Source organism: Podarcis muralis, chromosome 18 (genome assembly GCF_964188315.1).
Source record: "Podarcis muralis chromosome 18, rPodMur119.hap1.1, whole genome shotgun sequence".
NCBI classification, from domain to species: domain Eukaryota; kingdom Metazoa; phylum Chordata; class Lepidosauria; order Squamata; family Lacertidae; genus Podarcis; species Podarcis muralis.
In genome coordinates this window covers 9,418,894-9,430,117 of record NC_135672.1, presented here as the reverse complement: position 1 = coordinate 9,430,117, position 11,224 = coordinate 9,418,894, and the positions used below count along the sequence as shown (strand labels likewise).

Genomic DNA, 11,224 nt, shown 5'->3' with positions numbered 1-11,224 from the left:
ACTTTCTGGGATAGTGAATTTTTATTTTTATTGGGGGGAAACAATTGATTTAGTGTGATCTTATCTAGAGGTGGCTGAGGGAATGCGTATACACAGCGTATAGGGCAGGGGTGCCCAATTTTTTCCCAAAGAGGGCCAGATTTGATGAAGTGAGGGCCGACCATGGCTGTTGAGCTTTTTTAGGATTTTACCCCAGGACATATACTGCAACACGGGCTGGATTAAATCGACGGGCGGGCCAGATTAGGCCCCTGAAATGGACTTTGGACGTGTATAGGGGGTAATCCACTGGGAGCAAGAATATTTGGGGAATTGGGAGTTGGGACTCAATGATTATACAAATGGAAAAGGAACCGGCTTGTTTGTGGGTGATCCAGGGGGGGACGGGACACAAACCAAATTAAATAATTTATTTTGGAGTGATGTGTTAGTTAGTTAGCTGTTTACAGCCGTACCTTGGTTTTCGAACAGCTTAGTTCCCGAACGTTTTGGCTCCCGGACGCCGCAAACCCGGTAGTGACTGTTCTGGTTTGCGAACTATTTTTGGAAGCCGAACATCCTAATGGGGCTTCCAACTGGCTGCAGGTTTTGGTGCTTGCGCATGTGCAGAAGCGCTAAATTGCACTTTGCGCATGCGCAAAAGCTCTGAATCACGACCCGCGCGTGTGCATGCGCGGCGCTGCGGGTTGCGAACCCAAGTATCTTGTGTGTGTGTGTGTGTGTGTGTGTATGTGTGTGTGAGTATCTTGCTATAGAAATAGAAACATAAGGCTGTCGTCACGCTGCTATACGGCAGCGCAAACGGCTCTCCCCGCTCGGCGTTGGCGTTCATAGAAGATGCGCATGCGCAGAAGCTCCGAATCATGACCTGCGCATGCGTGGCACTGCGGGTTGCGAACACTGCGAGATGCGAACCCGAGTGTCTACTGTGTGTGTGTGTGTGTGTGTGTGTGTATACAGTGGTACCTCGGGTTAAGTACTTAATTTGTTCTGGAGGTCTGTTCTTAACCTGAAACTGTTATTAACCAGAAGCACCACTTTAGCTAATGGGGCCTCCCGCTGCCACCACCGCACGATTTCTGTTCTCATCCTGAAGCAAAGTTCTTAACCCCAGGTACTATTTCTGGGTTAGCGGAGTCTGTAACCTGAAGCGTATGTAACCCGAGGTACATGTGTGTGTGCGTGTGTGTGTGTGTGTGTGTATAAAGTGGTACCTCGGGTTACATACGCTTCAGGTTACATACACTTCAGGTTACACACTCCACTAAGCCAGAAATAGTGCTTCAGGTTAAGAACTTTGCTTCAGGATAAGAACAGAAATCGTGCTCCGGCGGCGTGGCGGCAGCAGGAGGCCCCATTAGCTAAAGTGGCGCTTCAGGTTAGGAACAGTTTCAGGTTAAGTACGGACCTCCGGAACGAATTAAGTACTTAGCCCGAGGTACCACTGTATATATATAAAATGTGCTATATGCATCTTGCTATAGAAATAGAAACGTAAGGCTGTCGTCAGGCTGCCATCCGGCAGCGCAAACGGCTCTCTCCGCTCGGCGTTGGCGTTCATTGAAGAAGCCCTGCTGCCTCTGGCGGAGGAAGGGGGAGCATAGCGACTGTGGCGAGTAGCCACTGATAAAAAGAAACCGAGAAAAAAAGAAAGAAAGAATTGGGGGGGGGGTGGCAGAGACACAGAAAAAACGATGGAGAGAATGAGAAAGCAAGGAAATATTTGACCCCTGACTAGAGCTTTGGGGGGCTGCCAGGAAGGATTCTACACACACACACAAAATATAGATGCATGCTATTCCGAGCAAACCCCATTCGTCTCCCCCCCCCCAAAAAAAAAATTGTGGCTCCATTTGAAGGAGAAATTTGAGGGGAGACAAAAAGGGTGCGCATTTATCAGTTGAGGTCTCAGCCCCTCGACTCTCCTCTGCGCCCCCCCCACCGAAAAATGAGGCGGTTTTTTCCCCTCCCTTCCAAATTATATCCATGTGTGGAGAAACAAGGCAGCCAGAATCTGTAGAGGGCAGGGAGGGGCTATTTCCGGGGGGGGGGGGGGTTGGGGGGAGGAACGAGGAAGCGGAGGGAGAGAGAGGAGGTTTTGAACGCATTCCAGTTCTGCCTGAAGCCAGAAGCCGAAGGGAAGTGGGGGAGGAAACTATACTTGGCTTTATTAAATAGGAACCCCCCCAAAAATTTGGGATCTCCCCCCCCCCCGCAAAAAAAAAATTGTGCCAAAGTTTTGAAGTCGTTTTGGACCTTGGGTTTTCGGGTGTTAGCGGCAAACCCCGGTTTGATGAATCGATCACACGGTTTGTAGCGGGGGCTATATAAAACAACCCCCCCTCCAGGTACAAAACTTTGGCACAAGTTTAGAGGGGTCACCAGATTTCTGGGTTCCTGTTTAATATACTTTCCAATGCCAAGCTCTTTTAAAAATTTCTGCTCCCTGAAATGAGGCTGCGTTTTAATGTTGCGTTTTAATCTTGTTTTTAAGTTGTATTTTAATCAATTGTTTTTATAGCTGGTGTTAGCCGCCCTGAGTCCGGTCTTGGCTGGGGAGGGTGGGGTATAAATAAAATTTATTATTATTATTAAATCTTAAATCTGCAGCTGACCAGGAAGCTGGACCTCATAACGGCCTAGAATCACATAATTGAGGAGAGAGATGGGTCCCCCAGCGGACATCTAGCTCAACCCAGATGATACAGACATTATGTCGACGGGGTGGTGCAAAATTTAGTATAGCAGCGCCATCAAGTTAATTATTTCCAGGCTGGCGTTGGTGGAGTAGTCAGAGTGTCGGGCCAGGATCTGGGAGGGTTCAGGGTTCAAATCCCGCCGCAATGGGCCACGAAGTTCCCATTAGGTGACGCTGGGGCGCCCAGCCACTCACTCTCAGCCCAACCTACCTCTCAGGGTTGTCGTTAACATGGGGAATGTGTGGAGGGCCCTTAAGGTGGACGGCAAATGTAATCCAAGAAATAAATATTATTGAAACTGATTAGCCATCTTTTTTTAGAATTCATCATGCGAAAGGCTGGTCTGGATGATTCCCTAGCCGGAATTAAGATTGCCGGAAGAAATATCAGCAACCTCAGATATGCAGATGACACAACCTTGATGGCAGAAAGCGAGGAGGAATTAAAGAACCTTTTAATGAGGGTGAAAGAGGAGAGTGCAAAAGATGTTCTGAAGCTCAACATCAAAAAAACAAAGATCATGGCCACTGGTCCCATCACCTCCTGGCAAATAGAAGGGGAAGAAATGGAGGCGGTGAGAGATTTTACTTTCTTGGGCTCCATGATCACTGCAGATGGTGACAGCGGTCACGAAATTAAAAGACGCCTTCTTCTTGGGAGGAAAGCAATGACAAACCTAGACAGCATCTTAAAAAGCAGAGACATCACCTTGCCAACAAAGGTCCGTATAGTAAAAGCTCTGGTTTTCCCAGTAGCGATGTATGGAAGTGAGAGCTGGACCATAAAGAAGGCTGATCGCCGAAGAATTTATGCTTTTGGATTATGGTGCTGGAGGAGACTCTTGTGAGTCCCATGGACTGCAAGAAGATCAGACCTCTCCATTCTTAAGGCAATCAGCCCTGAGTGCTCACTGGAAGGACAGATCCTGAAGCTGAGGCTCCAATACTTGGGCCACCTCATGAGAAGAGAAGACTCCCTGGAAAAGACCCTGATGTTGGGAAAGATGGAGGGCACAAGGAGAAGGGGACGACAGAGGACGAGATGGTGGGACAGTGTTCTCGAAGCTACCAGCATGAGTTTGACCAAACTGCGGGAGGCAGTGGAAGACAGGAGAACCATAGCTTTAACTATACGGACCTTTGTCGGCAAAGAGATGTCTCTGCTTTTTAAGATGTTGTAGATTCCTAAATGGAGCCTCCATGGACAGAGGCAGTCTACCTTAGAGTGGTCACACACACACACACACACACACACACACCCCTCCCTGGACAGCTCCAGGCCCCCAGCCCCACCCCACCCTTTCAAAAAGGACGTAAAATGTACTCACCACCACCAGGCGTGCAGAAATCCGGGCGGTTCTCCGAGTGTGATGTTTTTTTCCCACCGGATCTGGCCCAAAAAAACCACACACCCCACAACCCAGTTAAGACAGGCTGGAGGGAAAGTGGTTTGGTACCCCAAGTGGGGGAAACTTCTAGGGGAGAGTGCAAAGGGAAGGATGCCCCGAAGGTTCGGACGACGACGACACAGATGTGCCTTAGGGGCAGAACACATGCTTGGCATGCAGAATGTCACTGCTTGGCGCCCGCTATTAAAAAAAACAGCTCTTTCCTCGAAGCAGGAGACTTGGAAGTTTATTTTTTAGAGGGTGTGTGCCGTCGCTTCGCAGGTAACAGCCGCTCCTGGGCATGTAGAACGTCTCCAGGCGTGGGCTGGCAAGGACTGCTGCTGCCAGTCCGTGTCTGCGGTACTGAGCAAAGCAGGGAGAGGCTCTTCCTGTCTGCCCTGCGTTCAGTGAATTACTGTATTTTTCGCTCTATAGGACGCACCGGACCATAGGACACACCTTGTTTTAGAGGGGGAGAACAAGAAAAATAACAATTCTCCCCCTCTCTGCTCAGCGCCCCTTCAGCGAAGCGGCAGGAGCAACGGAGCCCCTTCCATTTCTCCTCCCGCTTAGCGGAAGGGGCGCTGCGCAGCTCTCCCTCTCTGCTGAAGCCGGGAGAGTCTTGCTCTCCCGGCTTCAGCAAAAGGAACCGGAAGCCTCCGGAGCGCAGCGGCTATCCCTGAAGCCTTCGCAGCGCAGCGCGAGTTCCCGCTGCGCTCCGGAGGCTTCAGGTTCCTTTCGCTGAAGCCAGGAGAGTCTTGCTCTCCCGCTGCGCTCCCGCGGCTATCCCTGAAGCCTGGAGAGCGAGAGGGGTCAGTGCGCACCGACGCCTCTCGCTCTCCAGGCTTCAGCAAAAGCAATGCGAAGACTCTGGAGCATGGAGGGAGCGCTCTCTCTGCGCTTCGGAGGCTTCGCGTTGCTATCGCTGAAGCCAAGGAGCCTGCATTCGCTCCATAAGATGCACACACATGTCCCCTTAATTTTTGAAGGGGGGGGGGGACATTTTATCATATGTGGTGGGATTGTAAGGTAATTTAAAAATTGTGGGAAATGATATACAACGAATTGAAGAAAATGTTGCATTTAACGTTTGTTAAAAAACCTGAGGCATTTTTGTTGGGGATTGTAGGGAAAGACCTGGCAAAAAAGTTGAAAAACATCTTCATGTATGCCACAACAGCCACAAGAGTTCTAATAGCACAAGGATGGAAGACTGAAGAAACCGCAACTAAAGAATCATGGCAAGAAAAATTGATGGGCTATGCAGAACTGGCAAAACTGACATACAAGCTACGGGACAAGGATAACTGTGACGTTAAAGATGAATGGGAACCCTTTACAAAGTATCTGAAGACGCAACAAAGCGAACTGGACTCCTTGGCAGGTTTTGAATAAACATTCACAAACTTTTTATTGATAATAATCAGCTAAATAGTTGGAGGATCTATACAACTGTGTAACATGCAGAAAACAGCATTCTTAGAGAAACCAAAGACTGGAACTGAGGGAAGTCGGGGGGAGGGAGGAAAAATGGGGGGTGGACAAGGATGATATGTTTTTGGATATGTCTTGTTATAATTTTGAATAAAAAAAAATTGGAGGGGGAAAAGTGCATCCTATAGAGCGAAAAATACGGTGTTTGCTTCCCCAAAATAAAATAAACAGATACATCTTTTTTTGCAGGTTATGGCTCTGCCCCCACCCCGTCTTCCAGACCCCTATCTCCTCACCTCTGAGAGGAAGGTCTGCGCTGATTTCTGCGCTCCGATGTGAAGAAGGTATTCATAAACGTACAACGCCAACCTGGAAGGGTGAGAGGCGTCAGTCAAGGGCCTGCCGGGCCTGGATAGCTCAGTTGGTGAGAGCAGGGTGCAGAAAACGCAGGGGTTGCGGGTTCGAATCCCGGTCATTTCAGGGGGTTGGTCTAGATGACCGCCAGGGTCCCCTCCAATTCTATGGTTTCTGATTCTATTCTGCTCCCCCTCGCCAAAGCTCCCTTTCTACCTATTCCCAGCAAATCCTTTGCGCGGGGATGAGGCCCGTATCCGGTCCCTTTCAAATACTGCTGGACTCCCAGCCAGCCAGCAGGACCAATGGTTAGCGTTGGTGCAAAGAGATGCTATTTCGAAAAGAAGCATTCTCTCCTGAGAGGGGAAAAGGTGTCTTAAGAACAGGGGCAACAGCTACGAACTGCGACGGCAATGTTCTACGCTCCCCTGTCGGAGGCAGTAAACTCCTCTGGATAATATCAATCACTGGGAATCACAAGCCGGGAGCAGCGCCGGATTTTGGCGCTTTCCCTGAACCAGGTGCCAAGCAGTAAAGGTAAAGGGACCCCTGACCATTAGGTCCAGTCGTGGCCGACTCTGGGGTTGTGGCGCTCATCTCGCTTTATTGGCCGAGGGAGCCCGGAGGTACAGCTTCCGGGTCATGTGGCCAGCAGGACTAAGACACTTCTGGCGAACCAGCGCTTGGAAAAGCCGTTTACCTTCCCGCCGCAGCGGTACCTATTTATCTACTTGCACTTTTGACGTGCTTTCGAACTGCTAGGTTGGCAGGAGCAGGGACCAAGCAATGGGAGCTCACCCCGTTGCAGGGATTCGAACCGCCAACCTTCTGATCATCAAGTCCTAGGCTCTGTGGTTTAACCCACAGCGCCACCTGCGTCCCTTGTGCCGAGCAGATGGGGGCACAAAAATATCACTATTATTATTTACTAGATTAGTCGGCCGCTCTTCCAACCGCAGAACCCAGGGTGGTTCGCAGCAGGAAAAGGGAAGGTAGCAAAACACACAATAAATAAGGATATGTTTTCATTGCTTAGCTATGGTCCCAAGGTCCTAGTCCTCCTGTACAACCGTAGAATCGTGGAGTTTGCAATGCAGAAATTTCAGCTGAAGAATCCAAGGCAAGATGGCCTTTGAACCTCTGCTTAAAAACCTCCAAGGAAAGAGACCACCTCCAGAGGGAGTCTGTCCCACTGCAGAACAGCTTTTACTATACAGGATGCTAGCATAACAACAGGGACACGGGTGGCGCTGTGGGTTAAACCACAGAGCCTAGGACTTGCCGATCAGAAGCTCGGCGGTTCGAATCCCCGCAATGATGGGGTGAGCTCCCGTTGCTCGGTCCCTGCTCCTGCCCACCTAGCAGTTCGAAAGCACGCCAGTGCAAGTAGATAAATAGGTACCGCTCCAGCGGGAAGGTAAACGGCGTTTCTGTGCGCTGCTCTGGTTTGCCAGAAGCGGCTTAGTCCTGCTGGCCACATGACCCAGAAGCTGAACGCCGGCTCCCTCGGCCAGTAAAGCGAGATGAGCGCCGTAACCCCAAAGTCGGCCACGAATGGACCTAATGGTCAGGGGTCCCTTTACCTTTTAGCACAACAACAGCAGCAGCAGCAGCAGCAGCACAAGCATATATTTCCTATTTTCACAATACAGTGGTACCTCGGTTCTCAAACTTAATCCGTTCCGAAAACTCCGTTCCAAAACCAAAGCGTTCCAAAACCAAGGCGTGCTGCTTTCCCATGGAAAGCAATGCAAAACGGATTAATCTGTTCCAGACTATTCAAAACAACCCCTCAAACAGCAATTTCACATGAATTTCACTATCGAACGAGACCGTCGATCCACAAAATGAAATCGATAAACAATGTGCTGCAGTCACACCACCCATCCATCAGTAGCTGAACTGGGTTTCATGCAGTTGCAAAAGCGCTGTGACGACAAAAACACAAAAATAAATACAGTGGTACCTCAGGTTAGTTACTTAATTCGTTCCGGAGGTCCGTTCTTAACCTTAAACTGTTCTTAACCTGAAGCACCACTTTAGCTAATGGGGCCTCCTGCTGCACCACACGATTTCTGTTCTCATCCTGAAGCAAAGTTCTTAACACGAAGTACTATTTCTGGGTTAGCGGAGTCTGTAACCTGAAGCGTCTGTAACCCGAGGTACCACTGTAGCAAAAACAGACAAGACCTCAGCATTACACTCAAATCGGAAGTGCGACACTCAAAACGGAGCATGTTCGGCTTCCGAAAAAAGTTCGCAAACCGGAACATTTCCTTCCGTGTTTGCCCTGTTTGGGTTCCAAGTTGTTTGAGATCCAAGGCATTTGAGAACCAAGGTACCACTGTCATTCATTTTTGTGCATTCATGAATCTTCTCATTAGGTACCTGTATGAATATAGGTAAAGGTAAAGGGACCCCTGACCATTAGGTCCAGTCATGAACAACTCTGGGGTTGCGGAGCTCATTTCGCTTTACTGGCCAAGGGAGCCGGCGTACAGCTTCCGGGTCATGTGGACAGCAGGACTAAGCCGCTTCTGGTGAACCAGAGCAGCGCACAGAAACGCCGTTTAACTTTCCGCTGGAGCGGTACCTATTGATCTACTTGCACTTGGACGTGCTTTCGAACTGCTAGGTTGGCAGGAGCAGGGACCGAGCAACGGGAGATCACCCCGTCGTGGGGATTCGAACTGCTGACCTTCTGATCAGCAAGCCCTAGGCTCTGTGGTTTAACCCACAGCGCCACCCACATCCCCTGTATGAATATAGCTGTATATATATTTTTGGGAGGTGCCATATTTTGTCCTCGCTCAGGGCAGCATATTACCAAAATCCGCCTCTGTGGGGAGAGTCGGTTCCCCTATGGGGGGCAGCTGTTTGGACATGGGGGGCAACCGGACTGGACCTGCCCCCTTGGGCCTGATCCTACCCCAGTGATCCTCCTATGTTAGGAAGCCTGCCATCCTCTCTGGGTGTTGGGTACCTCGAATTCCCAATGAGCCAGCATACAATGGTTAGCGATGGAAGGAGTTTTGGGTCCAGGAAAGAGGACAAACTCACTTCCCTGTGCTGGGGGGTTTAACTGAGACACTCCTCCCCCCTCCAGGCTCTGTAGGTTGGGAGATGGTTCTTTTGGATCGGGGCAAATAACCTGGCATGCAGAGACTCCAAATGCCACATATGATCAGTAAGGTAAAGGTAAAGGGACCCCTGACCATTAGGTCCAGTCGTGGCCGACTCTGGGGTTGCAGCGCTCATCTCGCTTTATTGGCTGAGGGAGCCAGCGTACAGCTTATGGGTCATGTGGCCAGCAGGACTAAGCCGCTTCTGGCGAACCAGAGCAGCGCACGGAAACGCCGTTTACCTTCCCGCCGGAGTGGTACCTATTTATCTACTTGCACTTTGACGTGCTTTCGAACTGCTAGGTTGGCAGGAGCAGGGACCGAGCAACGGGAGCTCACCCCGTCGTGGGGATTCAAACCGCCAACCTTCTGATCAGCAAGTCCTAGGCTCTGTGGTTTAGACCTAAAGGTAAAGGTAAAGGGACCCCTGACCGTTAAGTCCAGTCACAGCCAACTCTGGGGTTGCGGCGCTCATCTCGCTTTACTGGCTGAGGGAGCTGGCGTACAGCTTCCGGGTCATGTGGCCAGCAGGACTAAGCCGCTTCTGGCAAACCAGAGCAGCGCACGGAAACGCCGTTTACCTTCCCGCTGGAGCGGTACCTATTTATCTACTTGCACTCTGACGTGCTTTCGAACTGCTAGGTTGGCAGGAGCAGGGACCGAGCAACGGGAGCTCACCCCGTCGTGGGGATTCGAACCGCCAACCTTCTGATCGGCAAGTCCTAGGCTCTGTGGTTTAACCCAGAGCGCCTATTTAATAAATTTGTAGGCCGCTTTGTGGGAGAAAAAACCTAACGCGGGACGAGTTGTAATTCTCACATTGCAGGGGGCTGGACCATAGTGGTCAACTGTCCCCTTTTCTTGCGAGGAATCCTATTCGGAATAAGGGAATTTCCCTTTAAAAAAGGGAAACGTTGACAGCTATGGGCTGGACTGAATGACTTCTGGAACTCTGCAAAGCTAGGCATCTTGGATAAAGGGCAAAAACAATATACGCTTTCCCCCGGAAAATAAAAATAAAAACCATTTCGGCAAACTTTGAAGGAAAACGAAACTAAAAATTGTTACAGCAAAATAAACAACAACTGGATAGTAGCTTCAGCTGGTTAGAGACTGGCTTCATTGGAAGGGGTAATAATAATAATAATAATAATAATAATAATAATAATAATAATAATAATAATTTATTATTTATACCCCGCCTATCTGGCTGGGTTTCCCCAACCACTCTGGGCGGCTTCCAACAAAATATTAAAATACAATAGTCCGTCAAACATTAAAAGCTTCCCTAAACAGGGCTGCCTTCAGATGTCTTCTCTAAAAGTAGGGTAGAGGATTCCGGGGTTCCCTTCCAGTTTGACAATTTTACGATTCTATAACATCCCCCCCCAAAAAAAAATCAATATAAATGTGTAACGCACAGACATTTGAATCTGAAACGCAGATCCTAAACTCCGTATGTGTGGATGGCCAATCCACTGCTCAGTGCCTGGTAAGCCGCAGGTAGACTGCGCCTGTGGGTGGGGGCTCAATTCTTAGCCGTCACCATTGCTCAGAGTTCCCCCTTTGGGACTGATTTTTTTTGGGGGGGGCAGGGAATTGGGGACGAAGACTTGTGCTCTAGTCAACTTGCCATTAGCCCTTGTTCAGAGCCGCCTCCTCTCCCCCCAAAAATAAATAAATGTCCAGGAAGGCTGGACATTTGCAGCTCCCCCCTGGTTGCAGCTCCCCCAAAAATGTTCCTGCACGCCCCCCCAAAACTGTCCACCAGGTCTGCCAAACATTTGGGGGGAGAACAAGTTATGAGCAGGTCTTCCCAACTTGACAACATCCTCTAAAGGTCCAGTGCACACCCATATATTTTTTTGGGGGGGGCACACAAACACTCTCTGCCCCCACTCCCTCTTTTCACCTCCCCCCAGAAATACTTTCAGACCCTCTCTGCTCCCCCAACTCCAAAGTCCCCCTCTCTGTTGTTGCCCTAGCCATGAAACCACACACAAACCCATAGCTAACCCCCCAAAAACTAATTTTCCTTCTGACAGAGTCCATGAATTGCTAGGGAAATAAAGGGGTGGGGAGGCAGGTCAGGACACCCCCCCAGCTTTGAAACACCCCCCAAGCCTGCTTCTGATTCATGGGGGGGTCCTCTGCATGGGAAAGTCGACACAGGAAGTTTGCAGCAAGGAGTTGGGCTGATTTTGGGAAACGGGCTCCCCAAATCTCCA

At 49.8% G+C, this 11,224-nt stretch overlaps 1 protein-coding gene across 2 annotated transcripts in view; it reads right to left on the bottom strand.

Moving 5' to 3' along the window:
• The window catches only part of SSBP4 (single stranded DNA binding protein 4), a 33,797-nt gene that overhangs the window by 21,755 nt on the left and 818 nt on the right, over window positions 1-11,224 (bottom strand). For both annotated transcript variants that reach the window (XM_028713656.2, XM_028713655.2), the window contains exons 2-3: window positions 5,817-5,889; window positions 4,027-4,088 (exon numbers count right to left, since the gene is read on the bottom strand). In XM_028713656.2, the coding sequence (XP_028569489.2) occupies window positions 4,027-4,088; window positions 5,817-5,889 (135 nt within the window). The remainder of the gene's footprint in view (window positions 1-4,026; window positions 4,089-5,816; window positions 5,890-11,224) is intronic.